The sequence below is a fragment of the Rhinolophus ferrumequinum genome, chromosome 2, assembly GCF_004115265.2.
Source record: "Rhinolophus ferrumequinum isolate MPI-CBG mRhiFer1 chromosome 2, mRhiFer1_v1.p, whole genome shotgun sequence".
Classification (NCBI taxonomy): domain Eukaryota; kingdom Metazoa; phylum Chordata; class Mammalia; order Chiroptera; family Rhinolophidae; genus Rhinolophus; species Rhinolophus ferrumequinum.
In genome coordinates this window covers 71,288,626-71,302,877 of record NC_046285.1, presented here as the reverse complement: position 1 = coordinate 71,302,877, position 14,252 = coordinate 71,288,626, and the positions used below count along the sequence as shown (strand labels likewise).

At 40.0% G+C, this 14,252-nt stretch overlaps 1 protein-coding gene across 8 annotated transcripts in view; it reads right to left on the bottom strand.

Annotated features, from left to right (window-relative positions):
- The window catches only part of TNIK (TRAF2 and NCK interacting kinase), a 364,653-nt gene that overhangs the window by 131,130 nt on the left and 219,271 nt on the right, over positions 1-14,252 (bottom strand). For all 8 annotated transcript variants that reach the window (XM_033125457.1, XM_033125416.1, XM_033125423.1 and 5 more), the window contains one exon: positions 10,336-10,461. In XM_033125457.1, coding sequence (XP_032981348.1) covers positions 10,336-10,461 — 126 coding nt within the window. The remainder of the gene's footprint in view (positions 1-10,335; positions 10,462-14,252) is intronic.

The window sequence follows — 14,252 nt, the reverse complement described above, 5'->3', positions numbered from 1 at the left end:
TGGGTATAAAGAAAAGAATATTTTCTCAAGTGAGCAAAACATATCTGTGCCCCTTCTTCAAATCCCATTTTAAAAACAGTGACCAGACCTCCCACAAGTGTATCCATTGCTCCTATATCTGGAAAAAATGTCCTGCCACTGAGCTCTATTAGGCTACAAAATTATAATTCCCAAGGAATGCAGTGGAAGCCCAGTGACTCCAGTCTTTTAAAATTAGATTGGACAAAATACTTTGAAATATTCAGTAGGAAACAATTCTGCTCTAGCCAGGCACTAATGTCAGTGATTTCTATAATTTGCTTTTCCATTCAGGTCCAGCTGAAGGCTTCTAAGTTCTTTGCATCTCACTATGGAACAAAATGATTGTTAAATTATATAATGAGATTTGAAAAGAAAGAAAGAAAGAAAGAAAAGAAGGAAGGAAGGAACCAGGACTTGCCAGCAATTGGTTCCTGTAGCCACACAGCAGCACTGCTAACTACTGCTGCCACACAGTGGGGACCCTCCCTTGCCACAAGTAACCCCATCACAATAGACAGAAACAGGGCTCAACACTCCAAGCCCAACAGCGGTAAGTCAAGAACTTCACATCTCACAAGTGAGAAATAATGGATCATTAATATTCTTCCTGAAAGAAAGTTCTCAAAGAGCTGACACTGAGGCAACAACACTTGCTAACACTTACTGAGAATTTACCATGTGCCAGGCACTGGGCTAAGCCATTTGCAACTGTTGTTTCATGAATTCTCCTTCCCCTCAATTCCATTTTCCTTATTTCTTTGGAAATGAAGTTTAGTTATAGTCTGCAGCCTGATCCATGTACTCATTAAACAATGAGAGCAGGGTTGAAAGCATGGTGCTCTCTTGGGTACAGTGAGGTCACCTTGGACGTGTTCTCTAACCACCCTGAGATCAACACCCCAACCCCACCACCATCGCCGTAAAATACAACGTAAAAGCATCAACCTTACTGGTTTGATATGAATATTAATTGTGCCTATGAATACAAAGCCCCTACCAGCCAGAAATCCCGAACTATATTTATTCATTTTTCATTCTTTGGTCTGCTTGTATTTATTAAAAAGTTTCCAAGTTGGAAGACAACATCAATAGCTCTCAAAGAGCCACTTCCCTGGATGGTGAAGAAACTGCTGACAGGTGCTTAGTTAGGAAGGGCATTGGACACATGTGCTTCTAAAACCTCTGTTAATGAGACAGAGCCAAGGACACATGTCTTTATTTCATGCTTGTGTCACGCAACAAGAAGACACAATGGTGCATTCCAGGACATGGGATCTTTTTATTTCAAAGGTTGGAAGATGGTGGTGGTGGGAGAGGCTCAAAAGGAATCTTAAACTTCTCACGCAACACCACCTACATTATTGGGTCAGAAAAGAAATACATGCATGTCACTTGGGAAGAGAGAAGGAAGGTTAAGTTGAAGGTGAGGAGAGAACTGTGCCCAGGCACAATGGCAGTTGTCTTGGGGCTTGGGACAGTGTTCTGGAGGAGGTGGTTAAAAAACAGCATGGCAACTCAATTATTGGGGAAATGGTCGCTTGAATCGTTGGGTGTGGGAAGTTATTTCTAGCTAAATTAACGGTTAATTTTTTAAAACACAGAGCTCTAACATATATTTCACAATTTGCAGGGTTGTTTGTCACATACTTTTATCAGTTGTCTTCTATTTCTGATGAGCAGGGTGTTTTTTCTTTAGCAGCTGTGGGGGAAAGGGTGCTTCTTATGCCCTGCTGTACTTTCCCCTCTTCAGGGCAACATCTAAGGAAAGAATCTTTGGCATCAGCTGATGCCAGGAGCTGCAGAAGCACTATCTGAGTCTAGCTGAGCTCACCTGGGAGGGGCCTTCAGTTTGGAATCACCGGATGTACCTTTTCCAATCACAGTCACCTCTGAAGGAATTTAAAAAGGCTTATTCTCAGAGGCAGCCTGAGAGGCCCAGGATGATTTCTAAAGTCCCTACGCTATTCACGCACTTACTAGTTAATTGGCTTTAAGTTCCTTAGGTAACAAGAAACAAAGCTTTAAGGTATTTTATAACGGCAGGCACTAACCCAGAATACCTTGACGGGAACCCCCTCCCCCCAAATGTCACTAGTCAGTCACCCACAAGAATAAATGACTACTAACAGATCCTTTCTCTTTTATAGCAAAAGGAGGGGTGGGAGGCAGGGGAGAGGAAGATGAGGAAGCAGGAAGAGGAGGGTCTTCTTAAAATGAGAGAAGTTCGCACCAAGAAATTGAAGAGGCACCCTAACAAAAGGACAGGAAAGATGAACTTCCAAGAATTCACAACTCTGCAAAGGATCAGCCTATTGACCTTGAATTGCCCAGAAACATCAGCAAGGCACAGGATATTTTTATATGTGGCTGGGAATAGCCACAGATCTCATGCGTGATTTATGAAGGTGTAAACAAAACACCAACTCAGTACTTTGTTAAGAAGGCGCTTCATTTGCCAAAGGTAGTTTAAGTCTAACAATATAAAATATGTATGTAAAGAAGTATGAAAATTGGAAGGTATACATTTATCATCTCAATCAACTAATGTAAAGGTGAACTAAAACTGTCGGGAATTCCAAATTTGAAAAAGCAACCTAAACAGCTTTTTGCACTCATTTTTAAACTAGCATGCATTTGAACATAACAAACCGAAAAAACTCCTTCGGCTTCTGGATTATATTTTTAGACTTGAAAAGCAAATGCTTGAACTACAAATTCTAAGCCTTCCCAAGCGGAGTCCCAAGGGTGTGAAGTCCCAAACCTGGTCAATAAAGTTTCTGGATAATGAACAACTTTGTATCTTGAGCATGACGATGGCAGTTTGAATATACTGAGCCAACAGGTAATTTTAGGAACAAGAACCCTGTCCAAAGCATAAGCCTACTGGAAACGCTCTCTAGTCGCCCATGTCTAAGAAGATAGCCATCTCAGAGTTGGCATGGCAGCATTCAAGGAACGAGAGAAGTTGGCTGTATCTTGTATTTAATATTTGGTGCTAAATTTCTCAGTATGTATGCAAGATCTTCTGGAGAATTTTCCTGTTAGGGGCAAATCATTACGTGACCACTTGGGCCATGGACTCAACCATAGAAACTAACCTGACTGTAAGAAATTTATAACTTGGCCTCTCAAAATGTTACACCTAAATAGAAGAATTTGAGGTGGGGATAAGGGAGCAAATTTTCAGGCAAGTTAAAAATAGGAAAAGAAAAAAAAAATTACTGGCTTTAGAGGACTTAGGACTAAGCAACCTAGCAGTTGAGTATTTTGAGAAGCACAATGTAAACAGAACCACAGACTCTGGTTCAGAATTAATCTAGAAAATGAACCACAGGGTTGTATAGACCATGAACAGAATAACTTTGGGTGTACCTAAGGTCTTCCTTTTGCTAAGGTGAAAAGCAGTTTAAGCACAGTTCAGATGAAATGCATTGGGATAAAAGAAATCATTTTTACATTCTTGTCATAGAATCACCCATTAACTCATAAAAATGGCTCTATTAAAGCTGAACTCAAGCCCAGTGGCAAAGCATTAAATTAAGTGTACCTTTAGCTCTATGTTTGTATCTAAGGAACTTATATTCTCTTTCTGTAGGTCATGCAATGGGGCAGCTCTGAGACTGGCAGACTGCTAACTAATCACTCTCCCTATTATTTCAGGCGCTCTTATATTTACCAAGCTCAGCCTTTTTAAAATTTCTGCTCACAAATAGTAAGATTCAATCACTTCTCCAAACAAGTGACCTGGCCTCTATAGATGAAGGAAAGGAGTTCTTCAGTGACAGACACTGATTAAAACAACTCCCACCCACAAAAAGCCTCATTTCTGATGCATAGACTTAAGAAAAGAAAATTTTAGTTAACTGTTCAAAGAGCCAGGTACAAGTGATTGAATTTTTAACGGTGGTATCTGCAACACTTTACATTTAAATCTTAAAACAACCAAAATGCTACTGGGCATGATTTTCGCCAAGCCAAGATGCTACAGTTATTGAAATCTAAACTGTAACAGACTTGGGTTTGGGGGCTGTGGCCAACATCGCGGCAGATTCTAGAAAGATTTCTTCATTGGCAATTGAATGACGTCATGCCTTAGTTCACCTCAGTATCTCATTCATTCCCAGATGATCGTATTCAGGGCATGGACAAGGAACGTAAATGCATGACGTGCAGCATGCATGGAAGACTACGGGGAATGACGGGCTCCTCTGGCACAAATCAGAGTGGGCAAGGACCCTCAAACAGCTGCCAGACTGCTCTACCATACTGCTACTATGCAGGGTTTCAGCCCCAACATTTCCAGACCATGTGATTTTTCAAAACCTTTCAAGGAATCCAGATTTTTGTGTGAAAGTGGTCATTTTTTTTCTGGTGTTGGCATAATTACAACACTGCTACCTTATGTGAATGAAGCTAAACACATTTACCTGGACAGTGTTTAGACTCCAGGCTGCCATTTTGAAAACTCAGAACTTGTCCAAAGTTATGTTTACAAGGAAGAAACCCAACGTCAGAGAACCAAATGTCAGGTTTGAATCCATGTCTCTGGATTCTAGGCCAGGTTTTGGCCAACTGCTAGAATTTTTGTCCCTAAAATGCACACAGTATAATTTCTTTACTCTTAGTTCTGCAAGTCTACACTCTTACAATCTAATGAATGGCATATTGAGTCATTTCAGTACAACAATCGAATTTACTTGACCACCCTACATTTTGGAAATGAATCAGAAATTCGTTTCCTTCTATAAGATGTTGCACCCCTATGGTGATATCAAAAGACAGAGGCAGCAAAGTTCATATAGCTTTGCTTTTAATTTTAAGAGAAATTAGAAACTTTGTTTAGTAGACAGTACTTCTCACTCACTCCCAGGGTCTGAAAGGCTTGCAGCAAAATGGCCAGCCTCTCATCACTGAGATGCAGGGGAATGAGACAGCAATGCTGTGTGTCAGAGCTTGCCTTGTTTCCGAGAGATCGGAATCTTTATTGAAAGAGCTCTCTTTTTTGATTTCCGGATCAGGCCCTAAGCAGTTGATAAGGGAGAATTACTTGGCCATTATCAGAAGTAGTTGTATTTCCACAAAGAGCTGGTACTAAACAAGAGTTTATCTCTACGACAAGACTGATAGAATTCGCACCGATTATAATTCAATCAGACACCTGAAACAGCACACATATTGGCTGTTTGGTGGGTTATGTGCAATCCTCTATCCTCCAGCCACAACAAAAAAAGTATCTGGGAAATATTTTCTATAGTCTGAATACTGGGAATAAATGTTAGAAAGAACAGCTGTCTTGCTTGTTACAGGCTATATCTCTATATAATCCATAATAATATTTTATATAAATGCAATTCTCACAGAATACCATTAGCCCAAAGAGTCAACTATCTGTGACCTTTGCAATTATTTGCCCAAACATCCCCAAAAGGTTTAATGTACTTTTCAATGTGTGTTTCCCAGACTTTACCCCAGTCTTATTAGCTAACAGGTCTTGCTTGCTCTCTCCTCTCTGAAAGCTGAGGAAATGGATGAATGAAGATGAAAGGTGAAGTCAAAATGAACTTATTTAAGAACAAAGCTTCAGTCCTATTTGGAACACTAACCTTTCATATGGAAACTATTTTTAACAACAGAAAGAAGAGTGCAGAGTTCAGGGCCTTGACTCTAGCAGCAGGCAGCTTGGGGGTCGCTAACATACCTGCTCATCACTCACTGGCCGTGAGACTTGGGCAAAGTTCTTAACTTCTCTGAGCGTAATTTCCTCAGCTATAAAGTAGGGATAATGATAATATCTAATTTGTAGAGTGGTTGTAAAGATCTAATGAAATAATATGACACCACAAAGAAATGTAGGACTTAGCATGTGAAAAGCAGACGATGAATATTACCAGCCATTGTTGTTATTAACCGAATGGCCCAAATTTAATGAGTCAGAGGCACTGGAATAAATATACACTGTTATATTCTATAACCAAGTTCCCACCAATATTGCCATCTGCTATTAATTTCTCAACAATTATGTTTCTGTGCTGCCTCTACTTTTCCAAGGGCCTCCTTAGTGGGTCATCAAATAGAAGAAGCGCAACTAGAAGAAGAAATGATTCTCTTGCCCTCATGAGGCATTTCATAGCTTGGTATTTTTACCCCCAGGGACATAGAAGCTAATGAAGCTTTGCTAGTGGGGTGGTCACAACAATCCGATGCATGGGCACGAATGTCACAAAGGTAGGCCCTCTGTCTTCCTAGCAGAATGGGGGGCCTCTAAGTGCCATATTTTGCCACCTGCATTTAATTGCAAGTAGGGAAAATGGAATGTGAAGGCGGGGGTTCCTCTCCATGTGACCTGGGTTTGGAAGCGAACTTATCTAGGCTCCTTTGCCAACTTCAGGAAGGGGATTGCTCAAACAGTCTCCAAACTGGTCTTCCTGCTTCTGCGCTGGCCCCCATTCAGTCTAGTCTCAACCCAGCCATCAGAGGGACCCCTTCACTCTGGATCAGACCTCAGCCTCCACCTTCAAACCCCTCCAACGGCCCCCACCTCACTCAGAATAAAAGCTGCGGTCTTTCCCATGGCCTATAAGGCTCTGAATTATCTGGCTTTGGGTCTCATCTCCCACATCTTCCACTCACACTGGCTTCGTTGTTATTCCTGGAAAACACCAGGCCTAGAATGCTTTTCCTCCAGTTATCTACAACAGGGCGTCCCCTGGCCACTGTACTTACCACTGCAACCCCTATCTGCATTCCCTTTACCCTTTCCCTGCTCTTCCAGGCACTTATCCACTTCCAGCATTCTCTCTAGTTTTCTTACACATTATATTTATTTTTTGTGGTCTGTTTCAAGAATGTAAGGTGCATACAAGTTGGGGCTTTCTTCCGTTTTCTTCAACGATGTATTCTCAGGACCTACAGAAGTACCTTGCAGCTAGCAAGTGCTTCACATACTATATTTGTTGGATGAACGAATGAATGCAGGAACGGTGAATAGATAAATGAATATGTACACTTGCAGGCCCCTGGTTACCAGTAACCACCGCCGTCTTCACACAAAGAGCAATTGGCCAGAGTGGATAAACTGGTGGCTGGCGACTCATTTCCAGAGTACAAAATCTCCCGTTTGTGCCTTGCAGACAGAAACAGGCTTGCTACTTTCCCCCAGTGCCAATCTGAAAACGAAGATTTTGCTCATTAAAAAATAAATGTCCAGTGCCTTTCATAGACCTTCAGGTCAGGCCAAGCTGAATCATCACATTTCAGGATGCCTGCATTCTGGTGCTGCGTCCATCCACTAATGAGCTTTGAGACCCTGGGAAAGTCAATGAACTTCACTGGGATCCAGCAAAACACAGGACAACTAATTTTCTTTCCAGCTAAAAAAAAACACTAAGCATTAAGGAAAAGATCACAATGAATCAAGCCCTGCTCGACCATTCCTTTTCTTCTCTCAAGCAATAATTTGAAAATAAATTCCCAAATAGTTCAAACCAACAAGAAAACCAACTCTCCTTTCATGCTCATCTCACAAGAAGAATGAAGATAACAGCTAGGTATGACTTATGTAGGAATACTTGTACTCCTTCAGGTGATAAGCTGGGAAGGAGTTCCAAAGCTACGTTAATGCTTCCTTTTAACTTGGAACTGCAGTTCTGACCAAACGGAAACCTTTCTACAGACAGCATTAAAACAGCTTTTATTCCACTTCCATCTGCTGCAGCTGATGGCAACATGGGGGCGCTGCTAAAATGCTAGATTCTGACAAGGTAGAAGTCCTCTGAGAATACAAAGACATTCCAACGTGTGCCATCGCATACTGTGGAAACTGCAGGATATTTCGAACTTGTAAAAGTACCTGTAGCACTTAGGTTTGTATCAATAATAATAATAGAAAACAAGTTTGTACCAGTAATGTCACTTTCATTCACAAAACAACTATTTTGTCAGCATCATATGCCCAGAAGCTTCCTTGTGCTGAGAAAGACACTGAGATGCAAAAGACACAATACTGGTCCTCAGAGAGCTGACCGTCTAAATGAAGAGCAAAGACAGTGCAATAAAAAGCAATAACAAAAAGAAGGAAGAGCAGAAGTAGCTCTGATTTTAGATTTAAGAGAAAGTTTAGGGGATAAAAAAACAGACATGAAAAAAAATGTTTTAAAAATAAAATTACTACTGAGATACAAATATCTTCAGCACCGCTGGTGTACAGTCTTCTAGACATCCCCACTGTGTGTGTGTGTGTGTGTGTGTGTGTGTGTGTGTGTGTGTGTAGCTGTATGTATTCCAATTGCCCTTGAGTAAAGATGTATCAATGTTCATTTCCACAAGCAGGGAGTGTGAGTGACCATTCTGGATACACCATCTAAAAAAACAACAACAAAACTTTGCCAAACTACTAGGCAAGAAATAGTATCTAATTCTTGTCTTCTTTTGCATTTATATCATTAGTAAGATTACATTTTAAAAACATCTTTATTGGTAATTGATAATTCTTTATTAATTGCTGCCTTCTTAACTCAATCTTTTTATTAGTAATTTCGTATTTTTTCCTATTGATTTATAAAAACTCGTTATCTCTAAAGGCTACCAAATTGCTTCTCATCATATATGAAATGAATATTTTTCCTAAATTAGCCATTTGCATTTTACGTTTATTGTGTTCTTTGTACTAAGACTTTACATACCTCTTTAGTATTACAGTCACATTTATTTTCTCCTACTACTTTTACATTTTTAATTTTCACATTTATATCTATTAATAATATACATTTAAGAATACGCAATTAAAATCTTACTATAACTCTTTCAGAAATCACATAAAAATATATAAAATCAATGTGATCACACAAAGTGGGTTTACTTACCCCAAAGTACATGTTTTATTTTAAATTTAGAGCTAGGTCTTATGAGGGAAAAATTCCCAGCAGATCTTTTCACTTCCAAAGACTGTAGTGTTGAATATCAAATGGCATAATACTCTTGTTATTTTTCTGAGATAACATTATTATACTCTTTTAGGTCACAAACTGTGTTCACTGTGTATGTTTTGCCTTCTCAGCCACACTATAAATGTCTTAGGCATTAGGAGAGTAACTTCTACCCAAGACTGAGTTCTTTGAAAAATTATCCATGAAATAGTAGTAACTGAATACACGTAGTTTAATACATAATTTGGCATGTAGTAAGCACTGTATAATTCAGTGAATTTGCATGTTAGTGAATACATATTAAGACCTCTGGAAACTGAGGCAAGATGATAAATAGCTAAAAGGGTATTTGGTGAGCCATTAATCTAGCAGCAATGTATGAGATGAAAAGACGAGAGAGAGAGAGAGCGAGAGAGAGAGAGAGAGAGAGAGACAGACAGACAGACAGACAGACAGACAGAGACAGACATCGGGATCAAGTAGCTGCAAAATCTAGGCTTCCACTGAATGGGCTTCTAGTAATGGGGTGGTTATAAAACTGACAGAGGAAGGTCAAACCAAGAGAGCATTATAAGCCTTCCCACAGGACTAAGTGAATAAAAGTTCCAACGGCAGAAATCAGGAAGGTGAGAAGAAGAGGAATGTTGGCAGGGCAGGGCAGGGATAGGAATAATGGTTTTGGTGTCAGACATACTGAATTTATTATTAGTGGGACAGCCAATTAGAGCTGTCTCATAGACCGATAGAGCTACCGGACTGGGGCACATAGCTGAGTAGACAGGGGAAGCAGAAAAGGAAAGCAACCTTCGAGAGTACCTACAAGGTATCAGGTGCTGTCTTAAGTGGTTTCCTTATAGAGTTGGAATTTAAATGTCAGTCATCCACACATTAGTGACACATAAGGAGAAACATTCATGTAGAGCTTGGTTAGACACTAGCTCCACCATTTCTAGCATTGAGGCATTTCTAACGTAGGCATTGAGACTGTTTGCTTATCCTCTCTGTAAACCGTAAATATCAGCATCTAAAAAATGAGGATAATAATGTCTACCACAAAGAGCCAGAACAAATGATATAATCATGAAAAAGTACATAGCATGATGCTTGAAATATAATAAAAATTCAATAAAGATAGTCATTAGTGGGGAAAAAAAATCAGAGAACTTAACAACCGACTTTAAAGATGGTCCACGTTAAGAGATAGAAGGTGGAGATACAAAAAAGATGAAGAGATATGCAAAGAAATGGGAGAAAAACTTGAAACCACAATGTTATGGAAATCATGGGCTAAGGGTTTCAAAGAAGGAGTTTCTTAATCAAATTTACTCATGAGAATAGATAAATGGACGATTCAGTTCTTCATCTATAAAAAGTAAATTGGGAGACATACCCAAAGTTGGTCATCCATGCCTGGTGGGTTCTTTTTGATAAAAGCACCATAGTATGTAGCAATATTCCGGTGATGAGAATACTTCTTCAACATGTTAATTTCTTGTTTGATTTCTTCCTCTTCATCCTGCGTTAGAACAATAAATATTCTGTAATGGAAATCCATGTCTTTAGTAGAATTGTATTTTTCATCACCATCTATAACAACTCTGTAAAAATTCTTTAAGTTTTTTCTTCTGTGGTGATCAACGAGCATAATTACTATATAACTTGACGTTTTTCTTGACTACAAAGAAAAAATTTGCATGACAACACATTGGCAATCCAAAGGGTCTTCTGTTTATGTAGCAAATAGGCATAGCGTGCAACCTCCTGGGGGGAAAAAAACACAAAACACCTCACTCTTTCACCTGGAGAAGATCAAGGTAGACAGGCTATTGAGATTAAAATTCACTCTAGGCTTCTGGGAACTAAGGCCATCAAACACCTATCACTGATCATATCTGTTATAGGAAAGATTGAGGAAAGTGGGAACAAAAAATACAGACTCTGATATTTAAAATTTAAGTTCATTTTCTTTGAAGTCTACTTTTATTGAAGTACCCGACTGAAGATGATGAAAGTCAGATGAGAAAGGGAGTGAGGGTAAGTTCCCTAGATCTGAGGAAGTTCACAAAGCAGAAGTACCCATCTCACCTTCAGGAAACTAAACATGAAAAGAAGGGGGAAATGTGGCAGTGCCACGGGTATGAAAAGAGATAACTCTCATACAGAGTAAGTTTCCTACTTCAGGTTTCATTCATTGTGATCTTCAATTTGGAGTCCGCCGACTTGGGCCATGTTTAGACCCTCTGGCATCACTGATGGAGAGTGCATGTGTCCTCCCACCGTTTTGTTTTGTTACATACACATCAGTTGTACTTTAAAATAGCATTTTATTTTTGAAGTTGGTAGAAAAAATTTCTATCCCAGGAAAATTGTTTTAGATACAGCAGTTGGAACGACTGTCCCTGAGTGTAAGATGTTACTATTACCTGAAAGACCATCCACACTGTGACCCTGTCTGTACCCTGCCCCCATCCAGCTGCTCAGACTCCTTCCAGTGTCTCTACATTGCCCAGCCCTTCTGCAGTCTCCCATGGGATGTCCTTTCCCTTCCTCTCCTTTACATAATTTCTACTCATCAGTCCTGATCGAGTCTGAGTGACGCTCCTCAGAGGTGTCTTTCCTAATTCTCTCAGACAATGTCAAGTCCCCCCACTGTATCTTGCCCACCCCTTATACTTCACACGTGTCATACCTGATGGCACTGGTGGGAGGTCTGGGTCCTTCTGTGTCGTAATTGCCTTTTTCCTTGGCTCTCTTGTCCATGAATCAATTGTAAGCTCTTTCCTGCCTTCACACCTCACGCCCAGCGTCTCTTCCCCAGCAAAACTCTGATCTGCTTGGCGTGGTTCTATCCCTTGGATCATCATGCGTCCCTTCCTTTGTAGCATCTACCAGAGTTGCAACCCACGTGGATCTGTCTAATCATTTAAGTCTCTCTTTCCTATCAGTCCGTAACAACTACAAACAGAGAATCGCGTTTGCTTTTGCTCCCACTAACATCCCCAGCACCAAGCAAAGTGCCGGTGAATATATGTGAATAAAAGAATAAATACCTACACAGGGCCCAACCGATCACAGGAGCATTCGTGACGCTTGAAAGGAACTGGTAAGAATAGGGTGAGAATGATAACATGCTGACATTTCCTAACCACACAAAAGTAAGTTTAATTAAAAGAAAAATGGAGATATGCAAACCTAGGACAACTGAGCATCTTACACATCACATGGGTTAACTTGAAGACTAAGTAATGGGTTAACTTGAAGACTAAGTTAAGTTGAAGACTAAGTAATCTCAAAATAGCAAGCATAATTGGGACGCTGAGCTAAGGCGAAGCATGCGCCTTAACAGTGGAGGGGAATAGAGAAGTGAGGGACTGCAACGGTGGCTGAGGGAGGGGACGGCATATTGCTGGCCAACTGATTCTTCTCTGCAGCTACGGAAAACCACCTACACCTTTACCGAAGGCCTCAGGAGAGACTGACCTTCACAGACCTTCAGCTTGTTGAAGGGTCCCTGCAACATGTCTCAAATGTCTTACTATGGTGCATAGTCGCTCTTTTAAACTTACCATGTAGGGCCAAATAATTGTGGAGAAAGGGAGGGTGTGAGCGGATGTACTTTAGGGAAGCCTAAATAGAAGGGGAGAAAACAAACCTGAGAGTTTCTGTGTGCAGCCTGCCAGTGACAGCTGCTTTGATTGAAGAGGCAACTACATGAGGCAGTAAAACTCCAGTCACTTTCCATCTGCAGCCTGACTGTTTCAGCTTCAGTCATTCTTTGTGAGGAGTCAGCCTGGTTCTAAAAGTATTTGCTGCCTGCCTCCTAGGTTCTCAACAAGATGGTAAACAGTGTGGGAGAATGGGGGAAGGGATGCCTGAAGAAAGCTTACCACATCATTAAGAAAATAGGAACTTAAAAAAGAAAAAGGAAAATAGAACTTATGAAACAGTTAAATAACAGTGTGCTTCAGTATATAATTCAGTCCAAAATAAATAGTACTGGAGGCCAGAATGAAGTCAGCACATCCTCCATCCCTTCGCAGAGGTAAACTGATTTGATATGACAATGAAGAAAGCATATGTCTTGAGGCAGAAACATGAGAATGGGCAGGGAGGGGGCATGTTTAGTTTGGGCTCCACACATTTCTGGCAGTGTGATCTCAGGAAATTAACCTACCTGAGTTTTCTCACTAAGATGAGATACAGATTTTGTAATAGTAGTATTATATATCCCAGTCTTTGGGGATATTAAATGAAGTATGTGAAAGTTATAAAGTGTAATAAAAAAACATTATTATTAATCTTCTCAAGCAAAAAAATAAACAAATAACAAGGGTAAGAGAGCAGGGATGGAAGGAACTTGAATTTTAGGTTTAAATCGCACTGCTTCCAGACCCAATTACAGAACCACTGTGGGTCATGGTTATGTAGCCCTACTAGAGAACCTTGATCTTGATCTTACATGACCTTGTAAGCAAGCATGCAATTTATCAGGCCTTCAGGGCTACTATTTATCTAGATTTCCAGTCTAGGTCAAGGATTGGCAGTAAATTATTCAATGAAATTAAAAGGGAGGCACTTACTATGACTACAAGAACTCATTTAACCATTCAACAAGCAATCCCCCCTCTTCCAACATGACTCATTGAAAGAGATGGGTGATGATGCTTTCAAAAAGACAGAGACAACAACTGAGGCTAGAATTAGGTTACAAAGTTATAAGAGAAGGGTAGCTTCTATTTTGTAAGTAGATTATTCTTGTGTCTTAAGAATTAAGCACAAGGATCTAGCTCGCTGGGAAACTAATGACTATTGGGTCATAATGAAAAACAAAGTAATGCTACCAAATTGTCACAAATTTACAAAGGGAGTATTTTAATAAGCCAAGTCCAGTGCAGTAGGAAGAACTATTACTTCAAGTAGAAGCCTTGAAAATCTAGTCCAATTCATTACATAATCTCAGACATTTAAACTCTTCGAATGTCAATCATTTTCACCTGTAAATGGGAATAAGAATGCCTAAGTTACCTGTCAGGGCTTAGAAATGATTACATGTTTATTTAAGCATGTGTTTATTACCAATGTAAAGTTTTTTTTCTCTCAAGGTCATAGGAATCTATTTGTGGTAAACTGGAAAAAAAAAAAAAGAACATAATATTTAGCAGCCTCCCTCATAAAGAGGTGGAGTCCATTTCCTGTCCTTGTCTATGGGTTTGGCTATGTGACTTGCTTTATCCAATGGGACATTTACAAATTGATGCAGCAGAGGCTTGAAAAGTACACGTGCACGAGAGTAGTCCTCTCTTATTG